This window comes from Artemia franciscana, chromosome 9 (genome assembly GCF_032884065.1).
Source record: "Artemia franciscana chromosome 9, ASM3288406v1, whole genome shotgun sequence".
Classification (NCBI taxonomy): Eukaryota; Metazoa; Arthropoda; class Branchiopoda; order Anostraca; family Artemiidae; genus Artemia; species Artemia franciscana.
Genome location: NC_088871.1, coordinates 19,355,994 through 19,379,365, shown reverse-complemented (window position 1 = coordinate 19,379,365; position 23,372 = coordinate 19,355,994). Strand labels below are relative to the sequence as shown.

The window sequence follows — 23,372 nt, the reverse complement described above, 5'->3', positions numbered from 1 at the left end:
CTCAATGGAAAAAAGGCAAGTGATGTATGAAACGTGCGCGACTCTGAGGTTCAGCATCTGACAAACAACATTATAAAGAATTGAATAAAAAGTTAATCTTTAAGAAAAGCAAAAATGGACTATTATGCAAAGAAATCTAAAGATTATGAAGGAGGCCCGGCTAAAACTTGGCAACTGATTAGGTCGGTAATAAGCCTAAATAGTGAACCAATAATTCCTGGTAATCTGCCGTGGGAGTCAGAGATAGGTGTGGCTAATAACTTCCGTGCCCGCTTTTCAAAAGTAGGGCTAAAAATACTGACATCTGTGGAGCGCATAAATGGTGATGGTACATACCAGAATTTTCTTCCTGAAGCAAGTGATACAACCATTTATCTTCAACCCGTGAGATTGCTTGAACTTGAGAATACTTTGAAAAGTACAAAAAAATAGCACCTGGAATTGACTTGATAACCTTCTAAATAGTTCTAAAAATTTACCTGATTATGTCAAGTCATCTGTTGCAACTTTTTAACCAATGTTTTGAATTTGCGGTGTACCCTATTGCTTGAAAAGTGCGTTGGTTATTCCTCTGTATAAAAGAGGCGATAAGGAAGATATGGGCAAGAACCGTCCGGTATCTGTACTTCCACTGATTTCTCGTGTTTTTGAAAATTGATTTATAGACGACTGATGGATTAGTTAAAAGAAAAAAGGTTTTTTCACTTCTGTCAATTTGGTTTTAGGAAAAATATGCCTAAAGAGCATGCTTTCCTATTTTTGACTACATTTGTTAAGACTTAGATTTAAAGGTGGGTTTAATTTTTCTGGATATTATGAAGGCTTTTGACGGTGTTGATCATGAGATTTTATTGGCTGAGCTTGAAAATGCTGGAATCCGTTATAAAAGCCTAAAATTGATAGCTTCATTTCTTCAGGGGAGAAAGCAAAGAGTATGGCTGGGTACAGCCATACTCTTTGCTCTCCTGTCAGAAGAGATGTTGGTATATTGCGGTGTGGCACAGGGATCTGTGTTAGGTTCCCTATTTATTTTTGTATACATTCATGACCTAAATGGATACCTCAAACAGCTATCAACGCCAAGGTGCGAGCAATACTTCCAAACATTGTTGAAAAATCTGGAGATTGTGTCTTTGAGGATGATACCCCCACAGCCCTCAAGACAAGGGTTGTAAGTTATGGCCCGGGGGCATTTAAAGTTTATATAAAAAGGGTGATCGTGTAAACTTCGGAAGGGGCTAATTGGATTGGTAATGAAAAATTGGTAATCAAAGATTTAGAGTGATCAGAGGGCGGATACTCCCCCATACACACCTCGTATTTTCTCAAAATACATCTGACACAAATTTTGAGATGGCCATTTGTTGTCGTAGAAACTTCAAAAAGGGCTTAGTAGACTGGAAATTGAAGTGGTTAGTGCCCCTTTTAATAGCCAAAAGTGATTAGAGGGCAACTACCCCCCCCCTCTTAAACACACCATTTCCCCAAACACATCCAATCAAAATTTTAGATAGCCATTTTCTTAAGCCTAGTTTAATTTCCGAAAATTAGGTCTTTAAGGATGACAACTCCCAACAGCCCTCAGGGCAAGGGTTATAAGCCTTACCCTTGAACTACCTCTTATAAGTTAATTAAATAATTCATTAGTTTTAGTCCAGTCTATCTTTAGATTTAAATTGTAACAAGCAGTGATTTTGTACAGTAAAATAGAATATTTTGTTTCACGTATCTATTATACACATAATACGAGTAATTTATATATGCGCGCAGGCCCAAACCAATTTTGACGCGGGTTAAAACTCGCAATCCTGGTCCAAAGTGGGTAGGGGCTTTTAAGAACCCTCCCCCCCAAAAAAATCGTGAAAATTAAAAGATAAAATTTACTTTAAAGAGTTTTCCAGGAAATTAATCGAAGCCTTAGGGGGAGCTTCAAAACCCTGATCTCCTTTCCCTCGCAGCGCCGCATTCCTAGTTATATTTCTTTTAGCACTATTTACATAAAATTTCAAAATCTTTGCCGTTTTCTTCGACGCTTCAATCGAAGAATAAAAGGTTTGTCTTTTCTTAGGCTTATGAAGTAAAATCAGTCTAAATTTCAATCTTCTGTTTTAGTTAATTAAATTGAATTGCAATTATATAACAAATACAGAAATACAGCAGAAAAAGTTAATGAAAGGGTGACAAAGAACGCTCACTTGTGAAAGATTTTGAAGAGATGACTCCAAGTCATCTTTCGCCTTTTTCATGGCCTCCAATTCTGCAATCAACTCACTTTTCCTACTTTCAATTTGCTCCAATTCCAAATTTTTATTTTCCATTTCTTTTCTCAAGACTAGTATGTTCTTCTCTAGATTTATCAGTGCTGATTTTCCTTTCTCAACTTCGTCATTTTTAGATTCTAGTTCTTTATTCAGAGTTCCCATATCATTTATCAGTTTTTTGTTTTGAATATCTTTTTCTTCAACTTCGTTTCTCACCAATTCATTTTCTTTCCTTAGAGTTTCGATTTCTGCCTTTTCCGATTCTATCTCTTTTTCTTTATCCTTCAAATCATCCATTAGACGCTGTATTTCATCACATTTGTCATCAATTTCAGTCTTTAAACTGGAATTATGATCCATTGATAAACTAAGATTCTTTTCTGTCTCTTCCAACGTCAATTTGATATTCATGCATTCCCTCTCCTTCGAATTAAATTCCTGTTTTACTCTTTTTATGTCTTCTTTTAATGCTTCAGTTTGTTCTTTTAACTGCTGAACTTCATCCTCTGCTTTCTTTCCTGCTTGAACTTTGACTAATATTTGATCCTGTAAGTTTTTAATTTCACATTTTAAGCTTTGAATCTCATCATTCAGCGTGTACAATTCTGAGACGGTTTTCTTTCTTTCTTCTTCAATTTGTGCATATTTTACTGATAGGGATTTGAGATCATTCTCGGCCTTAAACTTCTCTTGGCTGACTTCTTCAAGTTTCTGTATTTGGTCTTGACATATTGATATCTAAAAAACAAATAAAATGCCATTCTGTTGAACAAAATGAAAATGTCAAAGAACAAGCTATTTAAATACCGAATAGAGCAACCGCAGCCACTGCTGCCTAGCAACACCTGCCAGGCAAATAATTGATATGTTTTCACATTCAAAAGACTGAATAGACTTCTAATCTTCAGCCTCCATAAAAGAATTCAGTAAAAATAGGGGAAAATGCCCAAAAATAGCTATTAAATACTAAAAACATATATTTATTTTGAGGATATTCTATAATAAACGTACAAAATGAATTTTTTTTTTTGGTAACCCTAAACAGACAAATTGTTTTTTATTCAAAAACGTCAAACTGTGGCTGATAGAAAAATTGAGAATTTAGCGTAATGAATTGCATTAGAAACAAAAAAATGACTTTGGGAAAAAGCCCAAAACCATGTTACTTAGAGAAAGTTGAGAAAATAAGACTAAGTACCCAACATTCATGGAATATAGCTGTACAATGGACCATACTTTGTAATATATTATATAGACATTTGTCAGGTATTCTTTCTTTGGGATTTAAGTAATACAGCGGTTTTGACCCAGTCGCTTCTTGTTTCACCATAGATACAGCCATGATTGTTAATATCATTAATCATTCAGTAAAAATAACCATCAACTCGGTAAACCTAGGGAATAATATCCAAAGATTAATTTTAGCCACTGAATGATAAATAGACCTATGCCATTTTGACAGTCTAGATGACTCTTTTGATTTAGTTCCACAGTAGTTGTAATAGTAGTAGTACCGAAAGTTTCAACTTAATAACCTTAGCAGTTCCTGAGATATTGCTATTCATTTTCACATCTTGTACATACATAGTGTCTTTTGATTTAGTTTTACATCCCCATTAACTCTCCCAGAAGTTTTCAACTTAGTTCCCCATTCCGCTTCTCAGGTATTGCATCTTAGCCACTTTATCAAAATTGATGTACTTAAACTATTTTGATTTAGTATAGCCTCAAGAGATTCAACTTAATACCCCCAGCTATTCCTGAGATATTACTGATAAGCTCTTTTGACAGCCTGCATGCACACAGCGCCTTCTGATTTTGTTTTGCATCCACCTCAACTCTAAAAGTTAATACCATATTTTATCCTGAGACATTGAATCTATACAATCTTGAAAACCTGAAATCACTCAGAAAAATTTGATTTAGTTCAATAGCAGTAGTAGCAACAAATATTGTCCCTGAAAGTTTCAACTGAATACCCCAGCCGTTCCTGAACTATCGCTGACACAACGTTTTGACCCCGTACATCCACACAGTTTGTTTTGCTTTAAATCAACATCCCACTCAACGTTCCCAGAAAGTTTCATCATCATACCCTTTTGGAGCCTTTTTTTAGGCCCAGGGCAGGGGTCGAACATGTTCTCAACCCGATAACAAACTCTGTATGTAAACAGTGTGCAACTTGCATAACTTAAACCCCTTGCCCCAAAGGCTGTTGGGGGTCATGTCGTTCCTCGGGCATATACAATAACTTTCAACTACCCTCACCAAATGAATTTCTCAAAATGTTGATCTGATGTCTTTGGGGGAAGGGCAGCAGAAAAGGGCGAGTGAAAGGGGAGGGGCTGGTTGCATCATTTTTTCTCTTAGAAAGAGCACTACAGCTTTCAGTTTCCAGTCGAATTTACCCCTTCCAAAATTTCTAAGACAACTCCTTCATACGAAGTGGCTTGGTGGAAAAATAAGATAAAATAAATAAGTAATACAAAGAAGACTTATCACCCTTTACTTTGGCTACTCTATTGAACTGTCTATGATGCTACTTAGGTAAGTGAAGCTATTCACTTGGACAGGAAGCCTGTGCCTCCCACCAAAATTATGAAAAAAAAAATTGTATAAAAATTCCCCCCAGATACTGAAAAATACATTTTGCCCCTTCCCCTAAACTTTCGTCAATCGATGCCACTGTATACCTCTAGCGGTATATTGTAGCAGGGCCTGTATGGCTATATTTTCGACATATGATGCTTCGAGAATTTAAACAAGACACCTAGTAGCAACTATGACTCAAAAACTATGCAGAGTTCACGATTAAGAAGTGACAATAGATTGTGTAGTAAGGAATTGGTTTACAAGGTTTCATTCTAAAGATACAGTCTTGAAAGACAAAACCAAGAAGGGTTCACCATTTAGATTTTGAAATCAAAATTGTTCAGCAACTAATTGTTTTGAAACTATAATTGAAATTCCGAATCAGTCAACAAGAAAATTAGCAGAGAAACTCAATACATCACAATCAACGTCTCCCACTACCTGTTGCTGTAGACATGTATGTTCAGCAGCTGTTAAGAATTCAAGAAAAACTATTGAAAATCGTCCTGCGCTCGTCAGCCGTAAAAGAGACATTCTGCGGCATGACGATGCAAGGCCACTGCAAAGGTTTATCGAGAAAAAATTCTTCAACTGAGTTGGTCTGTGTCACTTCATCCACTATACCCTCCAGATCATGTTCCAACAGACTTCCACCTTTTCTGTTATTTGAAGGATCGTTTGAATAGAAAAAGCTTCACTTCAGAACAGACGGTAAATGAGGACATCCTTGGGTTCGTTCAGTAAAAACCAGAAAATTTTATGTAGAGGAAATCCATAAACTAAGAATGAATTTATCACTTTTTTTTATGTTTTTCTTATCCCGAAAAATATTTGAGCGAAAAAAATGGAGGATATTTATGACTAGACCCAGAGCTGGCGTTTTTTTCTCATAGGGGAGGGGGGAAGGGGGCAAATATAGATCTTGCCGCTCCCGAACGCGCCATCAATACTTTGAATATTACAATTTCGACCAAATATTTTTTCATGAAAAAAGTTTTATGAAATGTAATTAAACAAATAGAAAAGGTTTTTAACTAAAGTAAGGAGCAAGTATAAAACTTAAAACAAATTGAAATTACTCTGTATAGAAGGGGACTGCCCCCTTCTCAACACCTTGTTCATTAAGCAAACGTTTTTTAGTGCTTTGAAAAATCTTTTTTTACAATTGCAATTTTTCTTTAAAAATTTGAATAAAAACCAAACTTCACAGTAAAGATTAAAGAGGAGATAGCCCCCTTCATATAAAGAATAATCTGTTCAAATAGGTTTCGAATCCGTCCTTGCTTTCAGTTGAAAAGCTCTTTTTTTATTTAATTTCTGATTGTTGTCCAAATCATACCCAGGCCTAACCAAGATATAATTTGAGGTACCGGTCCCTTAAACCCCTGGTTAATTGCTTTTAGAATGTATAATTCAATAAATGTAAATTGATTAGTACCGTCCTATGTTTAAATTTGGAATTTCAATTTTGGATAAAATTTGAATATACTTAAAAAATTGGCGATGAATAGCAATTTTGGTAGAAATTCCTTGTTGATATGCCTACTAAAGAATTTCGGCTGGATGAAAAGGAGTATTGTTGTTTGTATGAATGGAAATTCTGTGAGACTTTTGATCTTCTACATAAATCAAGCTATCACAGCCTCTACAATAGTATTTTCTTATCTATAAATACATTACATACATTTGTTTAAATACCTTTAATTAATTCACATAAATAGAAAAAGAAAATTATTACAATTTAAAATTGCTGAAAACTAAGTTCCTGGCAGTATTTTCCACTCTATAGAAATTTCCTGGCAGAGTTGATGATGACTTGCCTTGCGTTTTCCACCTCTGTGCAAGTAGATATGGGAGTGCATCATTTGAGCTGTATAGAAAAACATTATAGTTAATTCCTATTTCCCCCTACCTCTTTCAACATTTATCTAAAGCCTCATGAAGAGTAAGCAGTTTGTCAATTAAAATTTACTACTCAACCCCCACTTAAACAAAGACTAACCTCCCCCCCTCTTATGACAGCTGATACGCAATCATAGATCGTCAAACGTAGCCTAATTTCATTACAAATAAAGCGAATCAACTTGGTTGAATCCAGGATTGCCACCGTGTGATATTACTTCTTTTGCAAGTGGGAAGCATGAAAAATAGCAATTGGTACTTTGAAATCAATTAACCTCTCAAAACTTTAAATTGATTGCAAATTCGTCCTCTTCGGGGGAAAGTCGTAGTTTGGTGCCCTAAAATGGCAGAAAACAAGACTTTCCCCTGGCCCAATCTGTATGGTCAAAAAGTTTTAAAATTTACATTCGAATGAACCCCCTCCCGATTATCTTGGACCTTCGGCTTGATACCATCACCCCTGGGAAAAAACAAAACAAATAAAAATGCATTGACGATGTTTTCCTTAAAAATAAACATACGAAGTTCTACATTTTGAAGATCGAAGCTCGAAGCTTGAAACGTCTACGGTAGAGTTCTCTGATATGATGTATCTAGTAAAAGGATTTTCAATAAGATCGCTTGCTGTTTTGCGGGGTGTTTCCCTTCTTTTCGAAAATCAGGCAAATTTTCTCAGATGTTTGGTTTTGGGTGGGGTAACAATAAACTGAAAGCACTTTACATATTTAAAACCAGCGCAAAAACCAATTACTGCCGGTGTAACAATTGTCATGGGAATTTCATTTTTAGTTTTGGTGAATATTGGCAAAAGTAAATTTTTACTTCCAATTTTTTATCAAAAATATTTGATAAGTTTCTCTTGGGACGAATTTTTTTTTTTTTTAGCCTGTTCATCTTGTTTAGTTGAATAGGACAATAAAGAGAAAGAGGGTCAATTTGACAGCTGGATAGTTAAGTTTAAATTTTGCTTTTATTTCGCTAATCTATTTTTTTTAATGCTTGAATATATAGGGGATTAATTCCGAGGGAGAGAATGTCCTGTTATGAAAGAGGTACATTTTACATGGCTATTATAAAAATCAAAACATGGTATCTATTCAGGCAGGATGATTTTTGAGCATCTCTACTCCTCCTGTAAACTATTCTAAGGCGTAGGACATTGCATAGAGACAAGTCTACATGTGTTACAATCTTCCAAAGCAATAAATCTTTCTGTAATTTTGGTTTGTTTGATTTTCTTTTTACGATTATATGTATAATAACTAAATTGTATTATTGATTATTCCCAGTCGTTTAAAATTTACTGTATTTTGTTTCATTTTGCATGCAATTTAATTGATCTTTTAATTTGAGTTTTTCCCAAAAGTATTCAAAAATATACTTATTCTTACAAAAAAATATTCTGATTTTTGAAGAAGAGTAAACTCTGTTACTAATCATTCTATTAGGTTTAGAATTAAGGTGAGTAAAACCTGGCAGCTGCTAAAGCTGATAAGGAAATCGAGAGATTAATGCAGAATAACCTGCCAATGGAGCTTAAATAGATAGAAAAAAAATAGAAGCAGAAATCTACAAATTTTGAAGTTACGCTAAATTTTTAGGCATTGAAATCATGGTTGTAACTCCAAAAGTTTATTCCCTGTTGCTTGCTCTGGTTCATACGGTCTAAGAAAGAATGGAAGAATCAATTCGTTGTTATTTAGCAAAATCTTTAATTACGATAATGATTTCCAAATTTAACAAGAATGTAGAAGACGACCTCAATCCTTTTTCTAACATTACGGACATGTATCTCGTTTAATATCAACTGAAGTTCAGCTACAAAACCTTTCAATTTGAATAAGTATTAATGTTCACTGTTAGCAGAAATTAAGGACAAATTATTCAATACCAAGTTACGATTTTTTAGAAATCATTATTATCCTTCCTCACGAAAAACTTATTACAGACATTTAAATATATATTTTGCTTTCCAGTAGGATTATGAAAATATGAGATACACCGTTCGTTAGGATATGACATTATCTTCTTTTCAATTTCCCACCTTCGTTTTGCTTGTGGGACCTTACTTATGAAAACCGCCATGCCAATTGTCTTAGCAACTTTTATGCGTTAAAAATAAAAACAACACACAGACCTGTTTTTGTAGCTCATTGACAATATTTTCATTTTTAAGTTTTTCAAGCTTAATTTCTTGATGTGCTTTTGTCAGCAATTGTTCTTGTCTACTTTTTTCTTGGACTACAACTTCTACTTCATGTTTCGAATCATAGAGCATTTTCTGAGCTTCTTGTAATCTTTTCTGAACTTCTTGTAGCTGATGAGTTGATGCATCTCGAAGCTCAGCCAGTTGGCGTTGAAAAACAACCTAGATTGAAAACAAACCTTACCTTGACCGAATTTTTATGATACAATGGAAAAGAAAAGAAAAATTTCCAGTTGAATTGTAATTTCTCATTTACAATCAAAGAAACTTGTATACAATACTGCTCTTTGGAATTTTTCTGGTAGGGATGCTGCAAAATTTCTTCAAGGGGAGGGACTGTAAAAAGAATTCCTATCAGAAACCGTCATATATTTGTTTCCGATTTTTTTTGTTATGGTCCTCAACAAGTTTGCTTCCGTAGGATCTTTATCATTATTTGTGTTCTTTTTAGTTTTTGTTTTATTTGAATAAATTGAATATAAACATGTCCGAACTTAAGTCTTCTTGGGAAGGTAGCAGACTGCCCCACCCCGTCACCCCTACTCAACATAAAAGTTCAGTTATTGCTTAGAGACAGGGGGCAAGGGCTGACAATTTACTTGGAGGATTGGCTAAGGCAATAAACGTACGCAAGGATGGGGAGATGCTTAGGGCTGAAGTTTCTTCAACCGCCAATTTCAAATCACGCTAACGTTTACGTCCATGTTTCTCATTGTGGTATGTGTACCCCTGGCGTAGCAGAATAATTTAGTTGAGTCAATGAGTCAATGAGTATACTTTGCATCAAATTTGGTGGCATATACATACACTGTGCAATGTACAACCTCAGGTGATATCTCAGATAAAATTAACGACCAGAGAAATTTGAGTATCTGTCGTGTAAGGTCAAACAATTTCACCCTCCTTATGGCTCCAATTAAATATAATTTATGATACAAGTTCTATATTTCATAGGAAAGCCGATTTATCTTTTAGCTCAGTCAATGTACAAGAACACCGAAAAATTTTGATTGCAATAGTATACATCCATTTTTTTTCACAAGGAGCACTTGGCATTGTGGATATTAGTGCTAAACGTGTGCCATAAGATTGGCTTGCTGAAAGCATACACTATTTTATAGACCCCCTTTACTGTCATTGTCAACTGGTGGTAAAATACCAGAATTAAATTTACCGTATACCTTTTTACTTTCTCGAAATTAGTCCACTTCAATGCTGGACACCTGCCCTATCGTTTCTGTCTGTGCTTGGCAATTCGGAGAAAGATCACGTTATCTTGACTGCCAAGACCACTCGAAATTATCCTCAGAACTGATTTTTTAAAACCTATCTGATTTTGAGTTAATGTCTAATTGCATCTTTAACTGTAGTTAATCATAGTGAAGCTTTAGTTGGCTTAGTGCTTTACATTAAACCATCTGTACTATTCTCGGATCATTCAGTCAGCCCATCAAATAAGCTACCTTTTAAAAAATAATAAAAAAAGAAACTACTCTAATTCAAAAGCATAAAGTGAGAATGAAAACTACAGGCTAGGTGATGGACCAGTTAGAGCGTATCTCCGCTATGCACATTTTAGGGAAAGCCGCCCAAATGGCCTGCCAGCCCTTGGAAACAGCTTTTCAAGTCAGATTCGATTCAACCCTTCATCCAATTATTTTTTAACAAATTATTTCAATCATTGGATAACTAAGTGAAAAAGAAGAACCAATACTGTGCACAAGCTTTTAATCTATCGATTGTATAACAAAAAAAAAAAAAAAAAAAAAAAAATCCAAAGAATCCAAACAAAAATTTTTTAAATGTTTTTCGAAGCCAAAGAATCAAAAATTTAACACTTCTGGTTGATACAATTGACGTTATCAATGGAGCCTCATAGTGTCACTTTAAAGAGTTAGTTCTGTCATAAAGGTCTTGCCAGAGGTTTGCGTACCACCTCTCAACCGAAGGACAAGGTGGAGGGTGGATTCCTTCTGGATGTTGTAGTCAGATAGTGTGCGGCCGTCTTCTAGTTGTTTGCCAGCAAAAATGAGACGCTGCTGGTCAGGGGGAATGCCTTCCTTGTCTTGGATCTTAGCCTTGACATTCTCAATAGTATCTGATGGTTCAACTTCAAGAGTTATTGTTTTTCCTGTAAGGGTTTTAACAAAAATTTGCATACCACCTCTTAAACGAAGGACAAGATGGAGAGTGGATTCCTTCTGGATGTTATAGTCAGATAGTGTGCGGCCGTCTTCTAGCTGTTTGCCAGCAAAAATAAGACGCTGCTGGTCAGGGGGAATACCTTCTTTATCTTGAATTTTAGCCTTTACATTTTCAATGGTGTCTGAAGGCTCAACTTCGAGAGTTATGGTCTTTCCAGTAAGAGTTTTGACGAAAATTTGCATCCCACCTCTCAATCGAAGGACAAGGTGGAGTGTCGATTCTTTTTGTATGTTATAATCGGACAGAGTGCGGCCATCTTCAAGTTGCTTGCCAGCAAAAATGAGACGCTGCTGGTCAGGGGGAATGCCTTCTTTGTCTTGTATCTTCGCTTTCACATTTTCAATGGTATCTGATGGTTCGACTTCAAGAGTTATGGTCTTTCCAGTAAGAGTTTTAACGAAAATTTGCATACCACCTCTCAAACGAAGGACAAGATGGAGGGTGGATTCCTTCTGGATGTTATAGTCAGATAATGTACGGCCATCTTCTAGCTGTTTACCAGCAAATATCAAACGCTGCTGATCGGGAGGGATACCCTCTTTGTCTTGGATCTTTGCCTTGACATTCTCAATAGTATCTGATGGTTCGACTTCAAGAGTTATAGTCTTTCCAGTAAGGGTTTTAACAAAAATTTGCATACCACCTCTTAAACGAAGGACAAGATGGAGGGTGGATTCCTTCTGGATGTTGTAGTCAGATAGTGTGCGGCCGTCTTCTAGTTGTTTGCCAGCAAAAATAAGACGCTGCTGGTCAGGGGGAATGCCTTCTTTGTCTTGTATCTTCGCTTTCACATTTTCAATGGTATCTGATGGTTCGACTTCAAGAGTTATGGTCTTTCCAGTAAGAGTTTTAACGAAAATTTGCATACCACCTCTCAAACGAAGGACAAGATGGAGGGTGGATTCCTTCTGGATGTTATAGTCAGATAATGTACGGCCATCTTCTAGCTGTTTACCAGCAAATATCAAACGCTGCTGATCAGGAGGGATGCCCTCTTTGTCTTGGATCTTTGCCTTGACATTCTCAATGGTATCTGATGGTTCGACTTCAAGAGTTATGGTCTTTCCAGTAAGGGTTTTAACAAAAATTTGCATACCACCTCTTAAACGAAGGACAAGATGGAGGGTGGATTCCTTCTGGATGTTATAGTCAGATAGTGTACGGCCGTCTTCTAGCTGTTTGCCAGCGAAAATGAGACGCTGCTGGTCAGGAGGGATGCCTTCCTTGTCTTGGATCTTAGCCTTGACATTCTCAATAGTATCAGATGGTTCTACTTCAAGAGTAATGGTCTTCCCAGTCAAAGTTTTGACAAAAATTTGCATACCACCTCTCAAACGAAGCACAAGGTGAAGCGTTGATTCCTTCTGTATGTTATAATCAGAGAGAGTACGGCCGTCTTCAAGCTGCTTACCAGCAAAAATAAGACGCTGCTGGTCAGGGGGAATACCTTCTTTATCCTGAATTTTAGCCTTTACATTTTCAATAGTGTCTGAAGGCTCAACTTCGAGAGTTATGGTTTTCCCAGTAAGGGTTTTGACGAAAATTTGCATGCCACCTCTCAATCGAAGCACAAGGTGAAGTGTCGACTCTTTTTGGATATTATAATCGGATAGGGTGCGGCCATCTTCAAGTTGCTTGCCAGCAAAAATGAGACGTTGCTGGTCAGGGGGAATGCCTTCTTTATCTTGTATCTTAGCTTTCACATTTTCAATGGTATCTGATGGTTCGACTTCTAGAGTTATGGTTTTTCCCGTAAGGGTTTTGACAAAAATTTGCATACCACCTCTCAAACGAAGAACGAGATGGAGGGTGGATTCCTTCTGGATATTATAGTCAGACAGTGTACGGCCATCTTCTAGCTGCTTACCAGCAAATATCAAACGCTGCTGATCGGGAGGAATGCCCTCTTTGTCCTGGATCTTGGCCTTAACATTCTCAATGGTGTCAGATGGCTCTACTTCAAGAGTAATTGTTTTTCCCGTCAAGGTCTTAACAAAAATCTGCATACCCCCTCTCAAACGAAGAACCAAGTGAAGTGTCGATTCCTTCTGTATGTTATAGTCAGACAGAGTACGACCATCTTCAAGCTGCTTGCCAGCGAAAATCAGACGCTGTTGATCAGGAGGAATGCCTTCTTTATCTTGAATTTTTGCTTTTACATTTTCAATTGTGTCTGAAGGCTCGACTTCAAGCGTAATTGTCTTTCCTGTGAGCGTTTTCACGAAAATCTGCATGATTCAACCTGAAAAAAAAGGAAGACTTTGAAATCATAAAAAGCTGTCTAGGAAGAGAAGGTGGTTGTGAAACAAGGCTTCCTATTTGTATATTGTAGTATTTCGAATTAAACAAATTCTTACATTTTAGTTACGTTTTTCCTATTTTGAATTTTAAGTGTTGTCAGCTCAGCTATGGTAATTCAAAGGCAAAATTCTAATTAAGGTCAGAATGGAGGTAAACCACCCAGTAAATACACATATTTTTTGTTTAGTTTTATGTTATTGATTAACTACATTTTTATCCAAAAAGCATTTTTAGCAAAACTTGGTTTATAAATTGTGTAATTAATGTAAAGCAACAAAGTGGAGCCAAACAAATCAATTTAAATTTTCAAGTTTCTTACAACATATTATATATAAAATATGTTTTATGTGCACAAAAAACCATTGTGTTATCACTTCTTGGAGTGAAAGGCTTAAAATATAATTTTGAATCCACTATAAGGGATACAAATTTGGAATTATGGTGAATTTCATCATTTCGTGATGAGTACGTCCTTACATTTTACGCGTTCACCATCAAAACGTGATCAATCTTGTTCATTTGCTACTAGTTATTTTCTCCCTGAAAATGTCAGTACTATAACTTATACATAATATTAACGATCACGTTATATAAATAATCTTAACGATCACGTTATATAAATAATCTTAACGATCACGTTTTGATGGTGAACACATAAAATATAAGGACATACACATCATCATATGCATTTTTAGTTTGCCCTATGGAGGAGGAGGGTCAACCAGAAATGGATTCGCTTCTCTAATAATGACAAGGAAACAATATGGGATTGTCAAAATCTTTGCTATATGCAGTAATACGCACTTTAGAGCACTTGGAACAAAAGTAAACATTTACCCAAATGACTTTATGCTGATTCCACATATGCATATAAATTCATTAGTTTAATCAAAATTTTTCTGGATAATTTTCCAGGAGACACGAAAAGAAGGGGGGAAATTTATGGCATGAAAACAGTCAAAAAATTGAACAAAAACAGATATCATTTCGTATAGGAGGGACAATAATCTTCCTCGTCCCCTTGGCTCATTACAATAAAGTTAAGACTTTTTGTCTTGATTCTTTAGGAAAGACTACTTTCACACAAGGGCCATTGAATTTTACAATAAATTTATAAAGTAACATCATGATTTTAGCATTAAGAGCAAGGGTGGAGGAAGGGGTAGATCCATCATTTACACAATAATTTCTGATCGTTTTAAAGCCTTAATTTTGCACCGTATTTTCAGTTGAAAACTTGTTGGTGAGCTATTTTGGTCTGATAAATTGTTATTTTCTATTGTAAATGTATCCAGTTTTGATAGAAGCTGGTGTCACCATTTTGAGATCTAAACTGTTCCCTACTATTGCTTGAGAACTTCTGGCTGAGAACCTCATGTTCTATTTGAATTTTTCAAACAAGCAGAAGTTGAAAGCTGCAGAACTCTGGAAAAGCCATGGGCTTGTTTGTAGCTAAAACCACGCTTTGCTTTAATGCTACAAAGAATAGCCTATCACCTGAGAAAATTGAAACAACTGCATTCAGCATGAGCCTATTCTTGCTAAGCGGTTTTAGGTCAAGATACACTACAGATTCAATACCCGTGAGAAGCTTGATGATAGTGAGTGTGCACGGAGGGTCTTCAGAAAGAAACGGTCTTGCAGTTGCAACCAGTTGCATTTACATCGCATGAGGAGACACCCCCCAATGTTTTCTGTGAGTAGGTAAAAAAAAAAGTCGGTAAAATTGTGGCGCAAAGAATGACTACTTTCATGACTCTTATTTTACTAGGTAAAAAGGTCGATCGAAACAAGTTATGGCACAGCAACATGGAAGATCAGTCAGTATATAAAAAAATCGGAATAACAAAATCATCCAAACCAGCCAGTAAAATTCACTGCCCCCCCCCCTGGACACTGGCTACTTACACCACTGGCTGCAACTAAGATTGCTAGAATATAGCAGGACAAGAGGGAAGACTGGATTAGCATTTGGCTCCTTACCTTAATTAACCAGACAAGAAGGCTGACCAGACATGACAGCATATAAGCAACTAGAAAGGTGCAACACCATGCTACTGATAGACTTAGGGATCTTGACAAAAAAAATGACATACCAAGTTCTTGAAAAAAATGACATAGATGCCCCAGTATCACTTACAAGCTTCAAGAACTACTAAATACAGATCTGTCCAATCAAATTGAAGACCAATTTGTTGCTACTGCAGCTAATCATACACGCACCCCTAATGGTAGTAGTTGAAAAAAAGAATTTCAGCTGCAATCCAAAAGCTGAAGAACAATAACAAAATCGGGACGTGTAGTCTTAAATAAGCAATCCAGAAACAAGGTTGTCCATCATCTGATCTTCTGACTACACTATTGTAATAAGACTGAAATGTTGCTGTTGCATTTGAAGAACGGCATACTTGTGCACAAGTTTATAAGAGAGAAGGAAGCAAAGCAAAAATCTAACAATCATGGCACAACTGCTCATTGTATCCAGAAAACTTAAGCCATGTTACTCCACGAGCAGGGAGCAAGTTATCTGCCCCCCAGCAAGTTATCACCAGGACAGTCAACTACTGGACAAATTCATACAATTCGACAGCAGGTGCACAAAAGTCTAGAATATAAAAGAAATGTGGACATTGCCTTTGTTGATGTCCAAGTCTGTCTTTACCACTGTTGACAGAAGACGAAGGGAAAACCAAGCCAAAAAATAGATCAATCAATAGAAAATCTATGAATGGTATTAATTTAAACTAACAATTTTGTTTGTTGCTTTTTTAAAACTACTAGCATCTTCAGAAATAGGCTAGCCCAAATCACCTGTTTTATTCAAGATCACACTAATCAGGTACATAACCCTAGTGTATTTATGAGAATTTCAGGTCTGGGATATTACTTACAATTTGAGAATAGATGAAAATGAAAGTGAATATAGATTAATAAAAACATGCTACATGTTTATTAGTACACTTGCATTTACAAGTGGAATGATTATATAATTTTAAAAAATTGACAAGATCAGCTGTTCTGCGTATAGCTTTCAGATGTATTTGGCTGTATTAAGGGGACAAGGCATATTTGAAGGGGCAGTAATAATGACATTCGGAATCAGGGTAATGTATAGAGGTTGACCACTTCTGAAGGAAACATGAAAAAAAATTAGTACCACAAGATTCCGTATACTATATTCTAATATTGCAATCATTTTTCTGATGTAAACCACCCCCTAATCACAGATTCAGCCTGAACTGCAGTTCCACCATTTTGAAAAATTTGTCATCCCATAGTAGCCTAATACCTTTGTAAACCCCACCAAATAGCTAGCATATAATACCTGAATAAGATGCAGATAGATCACAAAGCCTAGTCTACAACTGTTAAGTAGCTATTGTAAAATGTGTGATTCTAATAGTTTTGCAAGGCTAATACCGTTTTTAGTGAAATTACACATTACCATTATCTAGCTACAAAAAAAATAGCCATTAAGAGACTCAAAACAACCCATAGTAACTGCAGGGTTATCTATCAGAATAAAGGGGACAAGCACCCAATGCAGCAAAATTAGCTTAAATTGTAACATTGTTGAGCAAGAATTGCAATATTTATGGAATTGATAGTGTGGCAGAAACCAGTAGTCTACATTTGCCTCCAACCCCAAGAAAAAAGAGCTAAGAGATATGGCACTTGTGATGAGACTGGATGAGCTAAGAGCTCCTATGGTATGAGCTCTAGCAAAATTTTAAAAATCAATAGATTGATTTAGAAGGAAAATCAGAGGCTTAATGCCGGTCAGGATTTAAAATAAATGCTCTGAGTCACGAGCTCCTTCTAAACATCAAAATTCATTAAGATCCGATCGCCCACTCGTAAGTTATAAATACCTCGTTTTTTCTAATTTTTTCCTCTCTCTTCAGCCCCCCAGATGGTCGAATCAGAGAAAACGACTTCATAAAGTCAATTTGTGCAGCTCCCTGACACACCTATCAATTTTCATTGTCCTAGCACATCCAGAAGCACCAAACTTGCCAAAGCACTGAACCACACCCCAAACTCCCCCAAAAAGAGCGGATCCAGTAAGGTTACGTCAATCAAGTATCTACCACATTTCCTTATTCTACCCACCAAGTTTCATCCCGATTTCTCCACTCTAAGCATTTTCCAAAATTTCCGGTTTCTCCCCCTAACTCCCCCCAATGTCAACAGATCTGGTCGGGATTTGGAATAAGAGCTCTATGAAACATGAGTTTCTTCTAAATATCAAATTTCATTAAGATCCGGTCACCCGTTTGTAAGTTAAAAATACATCAGTTTATCTGATTTTTCCAAATTAACATCCCCAGCTCACCCAAAGAGAACGGATCCGTTCCAATTATGTCAATCACGTATCTATAACTTGTGCTTATTATGCCAATCACGTATCTATAACTTGTGCTTATTCTGCCAATTAAGTTTCATCCTGATTTTCCAAGAATTCTGTTTCCCCCTCCAACCCCCTATGTCCCTGGATCCAATTCGAATTGAAATAGAGCATCAGAAATAAGATTCTTCTATATATTAAGTTTCAAGATCCGATCACCCACTCGTAACATAAAGATACGTCAATTTTCACGTTTTCCAAGAATTCTGGTTTCCCCATCCAACTCCCCCAATGTCACCAGATCTGGTCGGGATTTAAAACGAGGGCTCTAAAGCACAAGGTCCTTCTTTACATTAAATTTCATTAAAATCTGATCACCCATTCGTAAGTTACAAATACCTCATTTTTTCTAATTCTTCCAAATTACTCCCCCCCCCCCACTCAACTAAAGAGTGCATCCAGTCCAGTTATATCAGTCATATATCTTGGACTTGGTGCTTATTCTTCCCACCTAGTTTCATCCTGATCTCTGCTTTAAGCATTTTCCAATATTTCCAGTCCCCCCCCCAAATCATGCTGGATCCAGTCAGGATTAAAAATAGCGATCTGAGTTACGAGGTCAAATTAAATATGAAATTTCATGAAGGTCCAGTGACTCCTTTGTAAGTTAAAATATCTCATTTTTATAATTTTTCAGAGTTAACCCTCCCCCCAACTCCCCTAATAGAGCGGATTCGTTCCGGTTATGTCAATCATGTATCTAGGACTCCTGCTTATTTTCCCCACCAAGTTTAACCCCAATCCCTCAACTCTTAAGCATTTTTTAAGATTTTAGGTCCCACCCAACTCCCCCAATGTCACTGGATCCGGTCAGGATTTAAAAAGAGCTGTGAGACACAATATCCTTCTAAATATCCAATTTCATTAAGATCTGATCACCCATTCGTAAGTTAAAAAAACCTCATTTTTCTGATTTTAACTGTCCCCCCTCAAATGGTCAAATCAGGGAAACAAATTTCTAATTTAACCTGGTCTGGTTACTGATATGCCTGCCAAATTTCAGTGTCCTAGCTTACCTGGAAGTGCCTAAACTAGCAAAACCAGGACAGACAGACCAACCAACAGAATGTACTATCTCTATATATCACTTTTAGACACCAAGTACCATAAAAACTCTCCCAGCTCATAATAACTAAGTTTAAAAACGTGTTTCCAAAAAATAAAGTTGAGAAATAATTGCCATTTGTAGCTGATTCAGGATGTTAAGCATTATTTTCATTAGTCCTAACAGTACAATGTTATTTTGAAAAAATTGCAGAAATTTTCTTAAGGGGCTGAAACACCTCACAAAAGGTAAGTGGAACAAAACATAACCTACACCATTGTGTAAAATTAACTTCTAAAAAAAAAATCAAAAATTTTTCCATGAAAAACACTTGTACATCCTGAGGAAATTTTTAAAGTTGACAGCAAATATTCATATTAAGATAGCTAAGAACTAGGCATATCTTCAGAATGAAAATTGCATCCTGAACCCAAAAACAATGTTCACTTTGATCATAAATGATCATTACCAGCACACCCACCCCTAATGTGCAAATGTATACCCTGAATAGGGTAAACATCACAGTTCATATTACTGACTTGCCAATAGAGTGAACATACCACTTGGTGCCTTGTTTTATGCTCTACAAATATAATTATCACTTCTATCACAAATTCAAATTTAAGCACTTTTTGAGCTCTTAAAAATGACAAATTTTTTAACTAAAGTATGGGTAAATTCTAGTTGATTGAATTTTGACACTCTTGGAAAGGGTTTAGGTTAGGAAAATGAAACTTTCAGGGATGAATCTGCAGGCTAAAATATGTCCAGGGAAGGTATTTTGAAGTACCCATCTCCACATCTTTTCCCTCTAGAGAGCCCTGACCTTTGACGACCTTTAAAAATATGTGTGTTATAAGTGAAATCTTGCAAAATAGACCTCCTGCTTAAATGAAGTACAACAAAATTGTTTTCAGCTTTGCAACTTTAGGTAAAGACTTGTCATGATTTCAGGGCCCTCTAGAGGGAGGAGTGACGGTGGGTACTTCAAAATACCTTCCCAGGACATACTTAAACCTTTAGACCCATTCCTGGAAGTTTCATTTTCCTAACCTAACCCCTTTCCAAGATAGCCAAGAGTCAATAAACTAGAATTTTGCCAAAGTATGAGTTATTGGTCTTTTTTAACAAAATAATACCATGTTTTCTCAGTACCATTTTCTTAGTTGTTTTTGGCAAGATAATACTATATTTTCTCAGTGCCAATCATTTATAATAAGATTAGTTTAGGTTAAAAAGTGCTTGTTGAATTGCAATAGTCAATTATATTTGTAAAGATCATAAAAAAGGCATTGAGTGGTATGTTCACTTCAATGGTAAGTCAATGATATGAACTGTGATATATTTACCCTAAATAGTATATAGGATATGCACTGAATTCTCTACAAATCACTTTTCTTTAAATTGATTTAACAGTATGTCAAAATAAGAGAGAGTTCAATCTCATTTAAACAATTCAAGGCACATATTTCTATAAGAGAGGGAAGGGTAAAGATATTTTAAAATGGAAATGTTCAGATTTAGATTCATGGTGGAAATCTGATTCTAAAAATAGCATAGGCTATATCTATTTCTTAGCTAGTGCAATTGGTTTGATAAAAATTTGGTCTAAGTTACCAAGTAGCAGGATGAAAGTGAATGCTTCACTTGATGCCTTTTTATTCACAAGTGAAATTACATCTTTTTTTACAATAAAAAAACTCATGCCAGATTTGCCCTCCAATTAGCCATGGCTTGATTTAAATTGAAGTTGGTATTCAAGTATCTCATAAAACCATTTGTAACAGCAATATGCCCATGGTTGGTTTAGATCTTCTGAATGCTTTGAAACAGGGAATTTAAAAACTAAGTTCACTGAATCAGCAATACAAAAAATTACATAATTTTCTATACTTAATACTCTTTCAGAAAAATTTTCAGCATAGCATGATCACAACTTCAATTTAATTCTAGCCTTTGTCAGTTCTAAAAAATTCCCCAGCAAGAACAAAACATAGCCCAACTGTGAAGTTCCTGCCATCACATTGGTAGTAAAATTCTAGTTGATTGACTTCTTGCTATCTTGGAAAGGGTTTAGGTTAGGAAAATGAAACTTCCAGGGATGGTTCTAAAGGCTAAAGTATGTCCCAGGAAGCTATTTTAAAGTACCCACCTCCACTCCTTCTCCCTCTAGAGGGCCCTGACATTTGCCTGCATGACATGTCTATACCAATTGAAATTTTGACAAAACAACATTTTACCTTAATTTTCAGTTACTAGTTGATTTTTCTCTCCTTTTATTCTGAAAATGCAATTCCTGTTATTTGAGTAGAATTTTGAGCCATATCAATGGTTTTTTTCTTCAAAATGTAGGAAACATATTTGTGCATCTTTGAAACCTTATAAAATGGGATTGAGCAAAGTTATGAAGCTGAAAACAATTTTGTTATACTTCAATTAAGCAGAAGATCTATTTTACAAGGTTTCACTTTTATAACACAGATATTTTTAAAGGTCATCAAAGGCCAGGGCCCTCTAGAGGGAGAAGGAGTGGAGGTAGGTAATTCAAAATACCTTCCCAGGACATACTTTAGCCTCCAGACCCATCCCTGAAAGTTTCATTTTCCTAACCTAAACCTTTTTCAAGATAGCAAGAAGTCTTAATTAACCAGAATTTTACCACATTGGCTACTAGGCCTACAGTTTCTAGCTAGATTTCTTTGTCAGAATCACTATCCTGCTCTTGCAACCCTAATACTCGTTTAGCTGCATTTGGAACTATCCTTTCCAATTTCTTTGTGGTTTACATTCTATCTGGCTGATAGAAATTCTATGAGGTTTGAAATTAAGGATACTCTTATTAGCTTTTCTCAGCTAAAACAACGTTTTTTAAGAGTCTAAGTAAAACACAATAGTCTATAGCCTAAGAGTTACACTAAGAACATCTGGTAAAATTCTAGTTAATTGACTTCTTGCTATCTCAGAAAGGGTTTAGGTTAGGAAAATGAAACTTTCAGGGATGGGTCTACAGGCTAAAGTATGTCCGGGGAAGGTATTTTAAAGTACCCACCTCCACTCCTTCTCCCTTTAGAGGGTCCTGAAATTTGCCTACATGACAAGTCTATACCTATTGAAATTGTGACAGAACAACATTTTACCTTAATTTTCAGTTACTAGCTGCTTTTTCTCTACCTGTAGTTCTGAAAATACAATTCCTGTTATTTGAGTAGAATTCTGAGCCATATCAACATGTTTTTTCAAAATTTAGGAAATATATTTGCATATTTTTAAAACCTTATAAAATGGAATTGAGCAAAGTTATGAAGCTGAAAACAATTTTGTTGTACTTCAATTAAGCAGAAGATCGATTTTGCAAGGTTTCATTTTTATAGAACACATATTTTTAAAGGTCATCAAAGGTCAGGATCCTCTAGAGGGAGAAGGAGTGGAGGTAGTTGCTTCAAAATACCTTCCCGGGATATACTTTATCCTGCAGATTCATCCCTGAAAGTTTCATTTTCCTAACCTAAACCCTTTCTGAGATAGCAAGAAGTCAATTAACTAGAATTTTACAGAACATCTTCCTAAAAATAAGAACAGCAAATGGAAACAAATGCAGCTAATGCTTGAGTCCTTAGCCAGCCTAGGCATACTCAAATTGGTAATAACCTATTTAGTTTTATAGGCCTATAGACTACAAACAAGCAAATAGTATAAACTGTGCAGCAGGCTATAGATGATCAAATGTGAGCATTATAGCCTATATAGGGGGAGGGTGAGGCTAAAGACAGAAACACCTTCCCTAGACAAAGGCCAAGCCTACTTTAGTCTGTATATAGACTAGCCTATGTCCCTGAATACCTCTTGTTCATAGCCCAGCCACGTTCCAAGACTCCTAACTAGCATTTTACCCGTTCAAGATTAGCATAGCCTATTAGGAAAAAATAATTTTCACCTGTTTTCAAGTAAGACTAGCCAGGCTGCATCAGTGGAAACCAAAGAAGAGCCTAGTCCATAAGATAGCCTACAGAAAACTAAAAGCGTACTGAACAGATTTATAAATCATTCTATGTAAAAGAATAAAAAATACCTCTGAAGCACAAAATATGTTTCACTATCAGTAAGTTTCAACAGTCTAACAGTTTTCCAAACAATGATCTACTTTTCAAAATGGCGGTATTTATAGCAAAAATATTTTTCTGACGTATTTGTAAGACCACTTTTCATTGGATTTCCAGAATGTTCCCAATCTTTCTATTGGTTATTATTTTGCGTCATATATTGCAAAACTTCGATAACAAACAACAAAACAATGATTGCAACTAGAATTTTTGGATATTTAATATTTCCAACTTTTATAAGGAAAGTGTTTGTTTTGTCATCTAGTAATCATATTGTTAAAAATAGCGAATTTTTGTTCTTATGGCAATTTAGATACAAATCCTTTCCAGTGCAAATCCAATTTATTGCTAG

The 23,372-nt window shown here is 35.8% G+C and overlaps 2 protein-coding genes across 3 annotated transcripts in view; both read right to left on the bottom strand.

The window, feature by feature from the left end:
- The window catches only part of LOC136031107 (early endosome antigen 1-like), a 122,265-nt gene that overhangs the window by 6,357 nt on the left and 92,536 nt on the right, over positions 1-23,372 (bottom strand). The window contains exons 9-10 of one of the 2 annotated variants that reach the window (XM_065710415.1): positions 8,893-9,123; positions 2,196-2,999 (exon numbers count right to left, since the gene is read on the bottom strand). In XM_065710415.1, the coding sequence (XP_065566487.1) occupies positions 2,196-2,999; positions 8,893-9,123 (1,035 nt within the window). The remainder of the gene's footprint in view (positions 1-2,195; positions 3,000-8,892; positions 9,124-23,372) is intronic. The other variant, XM_065710416.1, reaches the window with a different exon arrangement.
- Positions 10,673-23,118, bottom strand: LOC136031108 (polyubiquitin-C). Its single transcript, XM_065710417.1, has 2 exons — positions 22,990-23,118; positions 10,673-13,408 (listed from the first exon to the last, which is right to left on the bottom strand). The coding sequence occupies exon 2, from the start codon at positions 13,398-13,400 to the stop codon at positions 10,848-10,850; it is 2,553 nt and encodes an 850-aa protein (XP_065566489.1). The 5' UTR covers positions 13,401-13,408; positions 22,990-23,118; the 3' UTR covers positions 10,673-10,847.